Source organism: Mandrillus leucophaeus, unplaced genomic scaffold (assembly GCF_000951045.1).
Source record: "Mandrillus leucophaeus isolate KB7577 unplaced genomic scaffold, Mleu.le_1.0 Scaffold4, whole genome shotgun sequence".
Lineage (NCBI taxonomy): Eukaryota > Metazoa > Chordata > Mammalia > Primates > Cercopithecidae > Mandrillus > Mandrillus leucophaeus.
In genome coordinates, this window is record NW_012104253.1 from 257,864 (window position 1) to 271,800 (window position 13,937).

A 13,937-nucleotide genomic window follows, 5' to 3' on the forward strand; every position below is an offset into this window, starting at 1 on the left:
GTTCTTGTGAAAATCTTTTTTCTGCCAGGCGCAGTGGCTCAGGCCGTAATCCCAGCATTTTGGGAGGCAGAGGCAGGTGGATCATTTGAGGTCAGGAGTTCGAGACCAGCCTGGCCAACAGGGTGAAACCCCGTCTCTACTAAAAACACCAAAAAATAAGCTGGGCGTGGTGGTGTGCACCTGTAATCCCAGCTACTTGGGAGGCTGAGGCACAAGAATTGCTTGAACCCGGGAGGTGGAGGTTGCAGTGAACCAAGACCATGTCACTGCACTTCAGCCTGGGTGACAGAGTGAGACCCTGTCACACACACACACACACACACTATACATATATACACACACACACATATCTCCTTTCTTAACTGTATATTGGCAGGCTGGACACCCCACACCAGGCTTCTCTGTGCCAGCTCTGCAGGCCAGACCTTGCTCTCCAGCTCCCTCTGCTTTTATTAAGCTCCTGAGTACCCAAGGAGCACTCCCACCCCAGCCTCTCTCCCTCCAGAAGCCAAGATTTGGAAGGGGAGACACTGAGATGGTTCCCCTGCACCCTATTCCTGGAAGTGCCCGTACATGACACAAAGCTACCATGCAGAAACCGCCAGGGAATAATGAAGAGAAAATGTTAGCAAGTTCCTAGCATTCTTGCTTCCCGTTCTAATTCTCAGTTCTATAAAGGCTTTGAGTTCGCATCTGAGAAGCAGTCAGGAACTTCCATATTTACTGAGGGTTAGGGTCCCCACTCCCCTGTTCTACACAGATGCTAGACAAATCCACAAACCCGATCCAGCAGTATAGAAGAAGGATAATCCACCAGAATGGCAAACACTAGAAAGTCAATGAAAACGGTCTCCTAATTTCAGGAATGCCAATGACACGGGAGAGCTATCCAGGCTGGAACACTTTCACCCTACACTGGAGTGACCACAGCAGGAAGCCACCCCTGCTGCAAACACACGTTAATTATTTTTATTATCTTTAAGGCCCTACTCAACCATCTCTTTCCCACCACCAACAGACACAAGGCCTGCACCTCAGTATTGTCTAAAAATGATGAGACAATTTGTCTAAAGATTGTCTTTAGACATTCTTTATGTCTTTAGACATTGTCTAAGGATGATTATTTGTGGGCTGGGCTTGATGGTTTACACTTGTAATCCCAGCACCTTGGGAAGCCGAGGCAGGTGGATTGTTTGAGCTCAGGAGTTCGAGGCCAGCCTGGGCAACAAAGTGAGACCCCATCTCTATAAAAAAAAATTTTTTTTTCAGTCTCTGTACAGAGACTGTCAAACATTGCCAATGCCGACTATATTGCAAGTCATCATGGCAGGGTATTGGGAAAAGTTTTCAATTAGCAATAATCACACCTCGGATAAATCTCATTGGCTACAACACTGCTGCTGTGCAAAGCTACACAAATTTTTTTTTTTTTTTTTTTGAGATGGAGTCTCGCACTGTTGGCCAGGCTGGAGTGCAGTGGTGTGTTCTCGGCTCACTGCAGCCTCTGCCTCCGGGGTTCAAGCGATTCTCCTGCCTCAGCCTCCCGAGTAGCTGGGATTACAGGCATGTGCCACCACGCACAGCTAATTTTTATATTTTTAGTAGAGATGGGATTTCACCATGTTGGCCAGGCTGGTCTTGAATTCCTGACCTCAGATGATCCACCCTCCTTGGCCTCCCAAAGTGCTGAGATTACAGGCGTGAGCCACCGCGCCCTGCCAAAAAATTTTTAAAAATCAGCCAGGTGTGGTGGCACGTGCCTGTAGCCCCAGCTACTAAAGAGGCTGAGGCAGGAAGATTACTTGAGCCAGTGAGGTTGAGGCTGTGGTAAGCTGTGTTTGTGCCACTGCTCACTCCAGCCTGGGCAACAGAGCAAGACCTTATCTCCAAAAAAGGGAAAAAGATCATTATCTGTGGGCTTGTTCCAGCCCTCCTCCTCTCAGAAGTTATGTGCCCAGCAGGCAGGCCCAGGGTGGTGCTCCCCTGGGAACCACCCTGCCTGGAGCTGCAAACAATTAACTTCCAACAGATTCCCAAAATGGGCATAGCGGATTCAGCCTTTCTCCATAAGCATCAACCTGTCTGTACCTGCGCCACCATGCAAAGGACAAGCACCGCTCTAGGCACCAGGGAGGCATGTGTTAGCATGCAGAGCTCCTGCCTGGAGAGCCATCTGTGCATGTGTGAAAAGAGGCACACACATTCATTTCTGTATCACTGGCACCTCGTGAAGAACCTGTGCAGGAAATACGAACCACCCTGAGACAAATGTTTCCATTGGTGTTTCAAGCACCATAACACAGGACATGGTTTTCAAAAATACATAAGAGACTTTATCAGATGTCTTGCTTAAATCAATATGCAATGGATCACTCTTTTTTTTTTTTTTTCTTTTTGAGAAGGAGTCTTGGTCCATCGCCCAGGCTAGAGTGCAATGGCGCGATCTCAGCTCACTGCAACCTCTGCCTCCTGTGTTCAAGCATTTCTCCTGCCTCAGCCTCCCAAGTAGCTGGGATTACAGGTACCGCCATCATGCCCGGCTAATTTTTGTATTTTTGTAGAGACAGGATTTCACCATGTTGGCCAGGCTGGTCTTGAACTCCTGACCTCAGGTGATCTGCCTGCCTCAGCCTCCCAAAGTGCTGGCAAGGTGTGAGCCACGATGCCTGGCCGGATCACTCTTATTTACCAGTTTAGTAACTCTAACCAAAAAGAAGATGGGGTTAAAATGACCTGTTCTTATGAAAACTCTAGTTCAAATGACTTGTAGGTTCTACCAGTCACAGAAAAATTCAAACCTTAGTAAACAATCCACAGAAACAGAAAAAGAAGGTATACCCTACAGCTCATTTTTGAAGCTAAAAGTGACTTTGGGCCAGGCACAGTGGCTCATACCTGTAATCCCGGCACTTTGGGAGGCTGAGATGAGCAGATCACCTGAGGTCAGGAGTTCAAGACCAGCCTGGCCAACATGATGAAACTCTGTCTCTACAAAAAATATAAAAATTAGCCGGGCGTGGTGGTAGGCATGTGTAATCTCAGCTACTCGGGAGGCTGAGGCAGAACTGCTTGGACCTGGGAGGTGAAGGTTGCAGTGAGCTGAGATCACGCCACTGCACTCCAGCCTGGGTGACAGAGTGAGACTTTGTCTCAAAAAACAAAAAAAAATATCTGGATGTGGTCAAAGTTCTAGAATATAGCTGTCAATTTACAAGAAAGAGGTCAGAGAAACATGCTAAATTACACCATGGAGACACAATCAGCAAAATCCAGACTGTAGGAAGTTTTAAAGGACATGTGATCCCCTCTCCAAATAAATTGCTTTTAAAAAAAAAAAAAAAAAAGGTGAGGAGGTGCTACTCGGGAGGCTGAGGCAGGAGAATAGCTTGAACCCAGGAGGTGGAGGTTGCAGTGAGCTGAGATCATGCCACTGCACTCCAGCCTGGGTGACAGAGTGAGACTCCATCTCAAAAAAAAAAAAAAAAAAAAAAAAAGGTGGAGAGGTGATGGAGGCAGAACCTATGGATTAAAAAAGAACTAAAAGGGAGTATGTCTGAACCAATTCTGGTTTGGGAACTTCCAGATTAAAGAAAAAAAAGAACTGAAAGAGTCAGACTAATTCTTATGTGCAAACAAGTTTAGGAACCAGTGATGCAAACTACATAGGTAAGACATAAGCAGGCATGAAGTGGCTAGGGAACAGAATTTAAAAGTCTAATTTTTTTTTCTTTACCAAAAGCAGTTATATTTCTGAAAAGCTGAGTTTTAAAGATGGATTTGGAAGGAAGAATGGTGCCTGACTCTTACGTTCTGTAATGTTTCTCAATTAAAAGCTGGTGCTGGCTGGGCACGGTGGCTCACACTTGTAATCTCAGCACTTTGGGAGGCTGCGGCGGGTGGATCACCTGAAGTCAGGAGTTCGAGACCAGCCTGGCCAACATAGTGAAACCCCATCTCTACTTAAAAAAGAAAAAAGAAATTAAGAAATTAGGCGTGGCAGCATGCGCCTGTGATCCCAGCTACTCGGGAGGCTGCGGCAGGAGAACTGCTTGAACCCAGTAGGCGAAGGTTGCAGTGAGCCGAGACTGTGCCATTGCACTCCTGTCTGGGCAACAGAGCAAAAACTCCATCTCGAAAAAAGAAAAAACAAAGAAGGCAGAGAGGTCTCTCAGCTTGAGAACAGACCCATGGTAAGACTTTTTTTACTTTAACAAGAAGTCTAAGGCCGAGAATGGTGGCTCACACTTGTAATCCTAGCACTTTGGGAGGCCTAGGCAGGCGGATCACTTGAGGTCAGGAGTTCGAAACCAGCCTGGCCAACAGGTAAAACCCTCTCTCTACTAAAAACACACAAAAAAATTAGCCGGGCATGGCGGTGGGCGCCTGTAATCCCAGCTACTCGGAAGGTTGAGGCACGAGAATCCTTTGAGCCCAGGAGGCAGAGGTTGCAGTGAGCTGAGATCAGGCCACTGTACTCCTGCCTGGGCAACAGGGGGAAACTCCGCCTCCAAAAAAAAAAAAAAAAAGAAGAAGTCTATATGAGAATGGAGAAATCCTTATTCGGGTGCTGTTGTTTCTTTCCAGCACAAGTTCACAAAATAAGCTAGGGAAAATCCTCCCCCTGGGAAATGTCTGGGTTGATTTCCAGTTGGCTCTCTTAGAGCATTTTTAGACACCTGCTGTATCTCTCTGCCCAAAGACGGAGATGCTGGGTGGGTTTCTATGTTCTAGGAATAGAAGGCAAGGGCTTGGCCACTGTAACACAGAACTGAGTCAGCCACTTGGGTGTCTGGTTGACAAGTTGCCCTGGTAACTTCTTGTTTAAATTGCAAACTAAACAGACCTTCAAAGCTACAATTATAAAAGTGTGCTAACAGCCACAGCCCAACAGAAATGAAAATGTACAAGCAAGTACATTTGCAATTTTTAATTAGTTTTTTTTTGTTTTTTTTTTTGAGATGAAGTCTCCCTCTGTCGCCAGGCTGGAGTGCAGCGGTGCGATCTCCACTCACTGCAACCTCCGCCTCCCGGGTTCAAGCGATTTTCCTGCCTCATCCTCCCGAGTAGCTAGCTGGGTCTATAGAGGCGTGCGCCACTACGCCCAGCTAATTTCTGTATTTTTAGCAGAGACGGGGTTTCACCATGTTGGGCAGGATGGTCTCACCTCTTGATTTCGTGATCTGCTCGCCTCGGCCTCCCAAAGTGCTAGGATTACAAGTGTGAGCCAGGGAGCCCGAACAATTTTTAATTAGCTCTTTTTTACACTTCTTTAATTATTGTTTATTTATTTTTTTTTTTTTTGAGACGGAGTCTGGCTCTGTTGGCCAGGCTGGAATGCAGTGGCCGGATCTCAGCTCACTGCAAGCCCCGCCTCCCGGGTTCACGCCATTCTCCTGCCTCAGCCTCCCGAGTAGCTGGGAGTACAGGCGCCCGCCACCTCGCCCGGCTAATTTTTTTTTTTTTTTGTATTTTGTATTTTAGTAGAGACGGGGTTTCACCGTGTTAGCCAGGATGGTCTCGATCTCCTGAACTCGTGATCCGCCCGTCTCGGCCTCCCAAAGTGCTGGGATTACAGGCTTGAGCCACCGCGCCCGGCCTAATTATTGTTTAAACCAAGTTTTCCAGCCTCCTTCATTAGCCTGTTTGGTATTTGCATGCTTTGCTTGAATATTTTATCTCCAGCCCATTCCACACCGTTAGCCAACATTTTCATCTGACAGATGGAATCAAGGCCTAGGCCTCCCTTAAACAAAACATCCCTCCCAAAAGTATGACTTATAAAAATTGCTTGCCACTCTTTCTTGCTACAGACATTCTTTGCGGATCTTTGGCCAGTAACATGCATATACCCACACATAGTTTGCAAATAAGAACAACTAATGAACGTGAAGTGCTACAAAAGTACGATGATAAAGTATAAAGTGTTCACCGCTTGAATAAAAGCTCTAATAATTTTAACAAAGCCAAAACACACACACACACACACACACACACACAAAACCACGAAAAAAAAATGCACGCTAAGCCAAGAGCTCTTTAAATATAAAAAATAATCATTCTCGGGAACAAATAAGGTAGCTACAAACTTGCCAGGTGACTCTTACGCTTAAAGGTTCTGGCTGTCAACAGTCTCTGGCGTGGCGGCGGCACCCTCAGTCCCATCCGACCGAGAGCCCCGACGCGGAAGCCTTGGGGCTGCGGGACTGTTCGGGATAGGACGGGAGCGCACCTGCAGAAAGGCCTGAGGCGGCTGTGCACGGCAGGCAGCTGCCCCGAGGCCCCGGTTTGTCTTTCCTTCCGGTCACCCCTCCCGGCCCAATATCCCCAGGCGCTTGCTTACGCCGCTGGGCGCCGTATCCCTGCGCTCGGCGCCGCGCTCCGGAGCGAGTTGACAGCCGCGGCAGACGAAGGAGCGGCTGAGACCGCGGAGAAGACTCTTCTTCCCCGCCCGCAAGGCCACCATGGCCCCACGCCCCCTGGCTCCCGCGGCGCACGGCAGCATTGCGACGGCGCGAGAGGCCGCTTTACGGCAGGGTCGCGAAGCCCGAGGGAGGGCGGCGGTGCGGCCGACCGTGCGCTTTCCCCGCGGTACGACGGGCTACGGGAGCGGCGGGCGGCGCGGGCTGACCCGGGCGGCCGCTCCTTGGTCGCTGTCACTCCAGGTTGCCTTGCTGCGCCACTGGCGGTGGGCTTGGCGCTGTCGGCGGCTAGGCGCGGACGCCGGAGGAGGTGTCCCCGGGTTTAGGGGTGTTCGGCCAGGGGCGTGGGCTGGCTGGCCCGGGCGACGGCCGGAGCTGCGGAAGTCGTGGAAGCGTCGGCGACGCATCGCGCGATGGCGCGGGCGGGACAGGTGAGCGAAGCGCGGCGTATGGCTTTTTCCCTCCGTCGGGGGGACGAGTGGGGCCCCCCGTCCGCGCGGGGCTCCCTGCTGGACCACCTCTCCGCCAGCGCCCACCCCAGCGCGGTCTGTCGGCACAGGCCGAGCAGAGTTGGTCTCGGCGCCGTCCCCGTCCCTGGCTCGGACGCTGTCCAGGGGTGGTCGGGCCTGGTCTCTGGTGTCTCCGGCGGGGCCTTGGCTCCCCTCCTTCCCCGGCTTCCCCCGGCCGGGCCGAGGGCCCCTCGCGCGCCCATTGTGAGGTCAGGGCCTGCGGGCGCGCCCTGGCACCTAGGCCGAGACGCCCGGAGCGGCTGCTGCAGCCAGTAGCGGCCCCTTCACCGCCGGCCCCTTCACCGGCTGCCCCGCTCAGACCTAGTCGGGAGGGGCGCGAGGGATGCAGCTGGGGGCCCAGCTCCGGTGCCGCACCCCGTAAAGGGCTGATCTTCCACCTCGCCACCTCAGCCACGGGACGCCAAGATCGCAGCCAGCTCAGACCTCTTCTGGGTAAAGAGCCAAGAGGGAAGGGCGAGGCGGGGAGGAAGGAACTCGGGCCGCCTGCCCTCCGTGGCCTCCAGAACATCCACAGGGGATGGATGATGCGTTTCCATTGGTTACCCACCTTGAGCGAGCCGTTTGATAGAAACCAAGAGCTTGAAACGTGCATTAGGCGATTGTGGACTCTCAGTGGGAGGCGAGTGAATGAATTATTCAGTTACCACATTTTCGCAGGTTGTAGTTTTTTGAGACAGTGGAGCATGTTGGGGGCCGAGGAGGTGCTGGGCCTCGAAAGCCCAAGGTGGTGCCCTTCAGCGCAATCCCCGTCGCTCTTCTTTAGCTGTGGGGTTTTTATCTCTTCAGGGAGACATCTGGGAGGGAAGATGTGTGAGGAGCTAAAAGGGTGGGGAGGGGAAGTGCACAAAGGGATGGAGAGAAACGAAGAAGCGGGAACTTGGGGATATCTGAGAGCCACTGGTTTTTGTTCTACTGGTTCAGTTTATTTTGCTTAGAGTTTCTGGAAACTAGGCATAGCTGTGTGGCGGGGCGGGGTACTGTTAGTGTTCGGAAGGTTACAAGAGCTACTGTTTCACCTTGCATAAAGGTGCCCTGCCGGTTCCAAACAGTTTGTGCGGCGTACGGTGACTCACACCTTAATCCCAGCACTTTGAGAGGCGGGGGCGGGCGGATCGTCTGAGACTAGCCTGGGCAATATAGTGAGACTTGTCTCTACTAAAAATAGTAACAGTAGCTGGGCGTGGTGGTGTACGCCTGTAGTCCCAGCTACTGGGGAGGCTGAGGGGGGATGACTGCTCGAAAGTATGCCTTTTTAAAATGAGAATTTTAGAATGACTTAGTATACCATTAGTGTTCTGCAGAAGCCTTGTGCTGTAATAAGTTATTCTTGTCATCTTTTAGTGCTTGTGAAACTGAACACAACAAAAGTATGGATATGGGAAACCAACATCCTTCTATTAGTAGGCTTCAGGAAATCCAAAAGGAAGTAAAAAGTGTAGAACAGCAAGTTGTCGGCTTCAGTGGTCTGTCAGATGACAAGAATTACAAGAAACTGGAGAGGATTCTAACAAAACAACTTTTTGAAATAGACTCTGTAGATACTGAAGGAAAAGGAGATATTCAGCAAGCTAGGAAGAGGGCAGCACAGGAGACAGAACGTCTTCTCAAAGAGTTGGAGCAGAATGCAAACCACCCACACCGGATTGAAATACAGAACATTTTTGAGGAAGCCCAGTCCCTCGTTAGAGAGAAAATTGTGCCATTTTATAATGGAGGCAACTGCGTAACTGACGAGTTTGAAGAAGGCATCCAGGATATCATTCTGAGGCTGACACATGTTAAAACTGGAGGAAAAATCTCCTTGCGGAAAGCAAGGTATCACACTTTAACCAAAATCTGTGCGGTGCAAGAGATTATCGAAGACTGCATGAAAAAGCAGCCTTCCCTGCCGCTTTCCGAGGATGCACATCCTTCCGTGGCCAAAATCAACTTTGTGATGTGTGAGGTGAACAAGGCCCGAGGGGTCCTGATTGCACTTCTGATGGGCGTGAACAACAGTGAGACCTGCAGGCACTTATCCTGTGTGCTCTCAGGGCTGATCGCCGACCTAGATGCTCTAGATGTGTGCGGCCGGACAGAAATCAGAAATTATCGGAGGGAGGTAGTAGAAGATATCAACAAATTATTGAAGTATCTGGATTTGGAAGAGGAAGCAGACACGACTAAAGCATTTGACCTGAGACAGAATCATTCCATTTTAAAAATAGAAAAGGTCCTCACGAGAATGAGAGAAATAAAAAATGAACTTCTCCAAGCACAAAACCCTCCTGAATTGTACCTGAGCTCCAAAACAGAATTGCAGGGTTTAATTGGACAGTTGGATGAGGTAAGTCTTGAAAAAAACCCCTGCATCCGGGAAGCCAGGAGAAGAGCAGTGATCGAGGTGCAAACTCTGATCACGTATATTGACTTGAAGGAGGCCCTTGAGAAAAGAAAGCTGTTTGCTTGTGAGGAGCACCCATCCCATAAAGCCGTCTGGAACGTCCTTGGAAACTTGTCCGAGATCCAAGGAGAAGTTCTTTCATTTGATGGAAATCGAACCGATAAGAACTACATCCGGCTGGAAGAGCTGCTCACCAAGCAGCTGCTAGCCCTGGATGCTGTTGATCCGCAGGGAGAAGAGAAGTGTAAGGCTGCCAGGAAACAGGCTGTGAAGCTTGCCCAGAATATTCTCAGCTATCTCGACCTGAAATCTGATGAATGGGAGTACTAAAATACCAGAGATCTCACTTTTGATATTGTTTTGCACTTCATATGTGCTTCTACGTATAGAGAGCTTTCAGTTCATTGATTTATACGTGCATATTTCAGTCTCAGTATTTATGATTGAAGCAAATTCTATTCAGTATCTGCTGCTTGTGATGTTGCAAGACAAATATCATTACAGCACATTAACTTTTCCATTCGGATCATTATCTCTATGATGTGGTGTGGTTTGTTTGGTTTGTCCTTTTTTTGTGTGTTTTCAATCAGAAAATGAAACAGAGGCAGCTTTTGTAAATTTAAAATGGGTTGTGCAAGCATTAAAATGCAGGTATTTCAGAATCTAGAACTAGGCATAACCTTACATAATACTGGGAAAATTATGAGAAAGGGGAAATTTTTGGTTAAATAGGAGTAAGGTTCAAACACAAGAAGTACATGTTCTGTTTTATTATGCTCGATAGAAGACATTTTTTTTCACTTACTGGTCCTACCCAGCTTAATGGGATGGGTTTTTTTTGTTTGTTGAGACAATCTGTTCTTTGTAAACATTTTTAGTTGGAAAAACAGCATCTGTGTCTTCCCCATACTCTACATTTTAGAGAGAGGAATCTTGTTTTTGTGTGCAACATAAGAAAATTGTGAAAACTAATAGCCAAAAAACCTTTGAGATTGCATTAAAGAGAAGGGATAAAGGACCAGCAATAATATCTTGTAAATTGCTTTTTCTAAAATCTGAGCGGATAGTTTTCCTTAGTGAGTAATTCATAAGGATGGGAACCTTTAAATGAAGTTAATGGGCCTTTAAAAAACAGAAAAGGAAACACCCATACCTGTAGTTGGAGGATGAAGACCGGAGATGGGTTTCCAGTGTCAGGTTATACTAAAACTAAGCCAAAAAGTCTGAATGTAGCATGTAATGGTTCTCTTCTGTGGTCCAAGGCTGTAAAATGGACAACCTTGTCACACCTCCCCAGTGCTGTGTTACAACGTGAGGGTGGATGCTGTCAGTAACCCAGAGGGACCAGGCCTTCCTAGGTTTTCCTAGGCAGTCAGCTGTTAACCACTCACATGGTAAATATCAAAACCACACCTGCTCCAGGACTAATTAGTGAAACCTGCTCGGAATTAAAGGCTTCCTCTGGGTGCCTGCTGAACAACTGAGCTCATGTTATGAGCATGTGGTGGTTTCTCTGTTGCCTGAAAGAGCCATTAAAGTCAATCCTGCATGAAGCGTCTTTCTTCTGCTAAAGGATGTGTATTTCCGTCAGTACTTTCTGAGGATCCAGTATGAAGTAATTCCCCGAAGTTCTGAAGTGCCTTGAGAACACGTTGGTCCGGGTGTTATAACAGACTCCTCCCCCGGGTCACTTTTTGCCTGGTCATCCTATTAGAGTGCATCTTTGGAAATCCAGAGTAGTAGTATTCTCTTTCAGAGATGCTAATTTGGTAACTTTGTGTAGGGAAATTGTCACTCTAAACAGCTGAGAGTATGCTGGCTAAAGAAGTAGCCTTAAATACCTAAACGATGACAAAAGCATAGCCCTTAACAGATCTTCAGTTTGTCTCAGTATTTCCCGATCATGAAAATCCCTTGCTGTGTCTTTCCTACTAGAAATGTTCTAGAATCACTGGATGGTGGGGTCAGGGGGCAGTCGCTATTGAGGCTGTGAGCTCCCACACTACTGCAGGTCCAGCTCCTGGCAACTTCGGACTCAAGGCAGGTCATTCGAATCCACATTTTGGCCAGAGTAGTTTTAGGATTGCTTTTCTGTATCATAATTTTAGAATGCTCTTAAAATCTTGCGGAAGAGTTTTTATTTTTTATTTATTTATTTTTGAGATGGAGTCTCACTCTGTTGCCCAGGCTGAAGTGCAGTGCTGCCATCTCAGCTCACTACACTACAAGCTCCACCTCCCGGGTTCAGGTGATTCTCCTGCCTCAGCCTCCTGAGCAGCTGGGATTACAGGCGTGTGCCACCACACCTGGCTAATTTTTGTATTTTTAGTAGAGACGGGGTTTCACCATGTTGGTCAGGCTGGTCTCGAACTCCTAACCTCGTGATCCGCCTGCCTCGGCCTCCCAAAGTGCTGGGATTATAGGTCTGAGCCACGGCGCCCAGCCCAGGAAGATTTTTTAAATTAGAGCTCTGTTTAATTATACCGCCGGGAAATCCTGATTACATTTCAGGCACATTCTTCATCAGAGTACTACTTACATTTTTAATTTCATTTTGTAAAGTTAAACGTCAGCATTCCCTTTAAAAGTATCCATTGTTCTTTGAAAGTAGATGTCTCTGTTATTCTTTTCAAACAAAAGTGTTTGTGTACCTTTTGCCAAGCTGTGGGCATCGTGTGTGAGTACAGGGTGCTCAGCTCTTCCACGGTCATTTTGAATTGTTCACATGGGTTATTTTGGTCATGAAAATGATCAGACTGACCTTGAGTGACCATCAGGCATGGCTTTGTTTCTGGTTTCAATCTGTTCTAGATCCTTGTACCGGATTATTCTACTCCTGCAGTGAACCCTAGTGACACCGGATTTAGCTCTTCTCGGCCCTCATGGGGAGCTGTTTGTGTTAATATGAGCTACTGCATGTAATTCTTCAACGGGGCTTGTCACATTGTGTTGTATTTTGTCATCTTACATGAAAGGAATCTGTACTGCAAGTAAAACCTACTCCCCAAAAATGTGTGGCCTTGGGTCTGCATTAAACACTATAATCCATATTCATGCCAAAAATGACTGGGAACATTTGCTTGATTTACATTCAGTCAGCGCTGCTTTCAGATCACACTTTATCCAAACAGGAAATCCAGTCAGCCTGTAATGAAGTAGTTATTAAAATAAATGTAATGAATATGTCTACGAAGTATAGTTTAGTGGTTTATTTTGCTAAAATGTACATATATTTGATATGATTTAGTTTGAGAAGCTCAACCAGTTTTTCTCATTTGTTTGGCTTTGTCCATTTCTATCTGGTTTCTAAGGGTCTGAGCTTAGCTTGTACATGCAAGGTTTTGGGTTTTGTTTTTTTTTTTTTTAGCACAGCTTTTCAGCTTTTAATTTGTTGGATATTTTAATACCTAGGGAGATATTGGCCATCAATTTTGACGTATAATGCAAGTGTGTTTTTCCAGTACATCGGTTCCTGTCCCCTCTCTGTCAACTCTGTGACTATTGGAATAGTGTGTCTTCAATAATTCAATGTTATTTTGAGATACATGTATTAGTATACCCTTAGTTATTCCTGAAATAAAACCAGTCTCTTAGCTTATGCTTGCAGTGGTGAAAGGCTGTGAGTCTGAGGTGTGTGTTCTTTATATAGTTATATATTATCACCTTCATGGACTGTCTGACTTGGGTAAGGAGTCCTTTTTTTTTTTTTTTTTGAAACGGAGTCTTGCTCTGTCGACCAGGCTGGAGTGCAGTGGCGCGATCTCAGCTCACTGCAAGCTCCACCTCCCAGGTTCATGCCATTCTCCTGCCTCAGCCTCTCGAGTAGCTGGGACTACAGGTGCCCGCCACCATGCCTGGCTAATTTTTTGTATTTTTAGTAGAGATGGGGTTTCACCGTGGTCTCAATATCCTGACCTCGTGATCCACCTGCCTCAGCCTCCCAAAGTGCTGGGATTACAGGCGTGAGCCACTGCGCCTGGCCTTCTATTGTATTTTTGTTGTCTTCTCTGCCTGCTTTTATCTTTCAGGTGATCCAAACAGAGGCAGCCTTTGCAAGCCTTGCAAACACATGATAGGCCCAGAGCCAAGAGAAATGATGTGTACAGTTAAAGAGAAACACTCTGGGGGAAATGTGAGCTTTTGAATAAATCCTCTACCACACGTGAGGATTCTTATCAGTTACACTGGAAGCAGCATTAACCAGGCTCCTAGCGTATCCTCGTGTTGCGCTGAGGATTGAAGAGTCCATTGTGCCACCAGTGGCCATGGAGAAATTCCAGTCTAGTCAGAGAAGGGACGAGGGGAGTCAGCCACTCCTGGTCTGTCTCGGGTGTGAATGTCTGGTGTCAGGGCAGGTGTCAAGCGCAAGCCGGAGAAAGACCAGTGGCTTAGGAAGGGGTCTCACTGGGCTCTTCAAGGCTGGTTAGAAATAGGACAGGAGAGGGTGGGTGTGGTGGCTTACACCAGTAATCTTGGCACTTCGGGAGGCTAAGGTGGGAGGACTGCTTGAGCCTAGTAGTTCAAGACCAGCCTGGGCAACACAGACCCCATCTCTACAAAAAAATTAATATATATATATTTTTTTGAAAAGAAGAAACCCTGGAG

At 47.6% G+C, this 13,937-nt stretch overlaps 2 protein-coding genes across 4 annotated transcripts in view; one reads left to right on the forward strand and one right to left on the reverse strand.

Annotated features, from left to right (window-relative positions):
• LOC105547973 (kinesin light chain 1-like) overlaps positions 1-6,502 on the reverse strand; it is a 167,888-nt gene extending 161,386 nt beyond the window's left edge. Inside the window, exon 1 of the mRNA XM_011991789.1 lies at positions 6,341-6,502. Coding sequence (XP_011847179.1) covers positions 6,341-6,502 — 162 coding nt within the window. The remainder of the gene's footprint in view (positions 1-6,340) is intronic.
• A 137-nt stretch (positions 6,503-6,639) lies between these two features.
• On the forward strand, positions 6,640-12,942 carry BAG5 (BCL2-associated athanogene 5). 3 transcript variants are annotated; one of them, XM_011991572.1, is made up of 2 exons: positions 6,640-6,850; positions 8,291-12,942. In XM_011991572.1, the coding sequence occupies exon 2, from the start codon at positions 8,319-8,321 to the stop codon at positions 9,660-9,662; it is 1,344 nt and encodes a 447-aa protein (XP_011846962.1). In that variant the 5' UTR covers positions 6,640-6,850; positions 8,291-8,318; the 3' UTR covers positions 9,663-12,942. The 3 variants fall into 3 exon arrangements, with proteins under 3 accessions (XP_011846962.1, XP_011846961.1, XP_011846963.1); XM_011991571.1 differs by lacking the exon at positions 6,640-6,850 and adding an exon at positions 7,057-7,568; XM_011991573.1 differs by lacking the exon at positions 6,640-6,850 and adding an exon at positions 7,057-7,381.
• The last annotated feature ends 995 nt before the right edge of the window (positions 12,943-13,937 follow it).

What these genes read in the sequence shown, in the direction of transcription:
- BAG5 (XM_011991571.1), top strand. Translation starts at nt 7,471, where the DNA reads ATGATGCGTTTCCATTGGTTACCCACCTTGAGCGAGCCGTTTGATAGA. An exon ending in TTGTGGACTCTCAGTGGGAG is followed by an intron (nt 7,569 to 8,290) that starts GCGAGTGAATGA and finishes GTCATCTTTTAG; the next exon opens with TGCTTGTGAAACTGAACACA.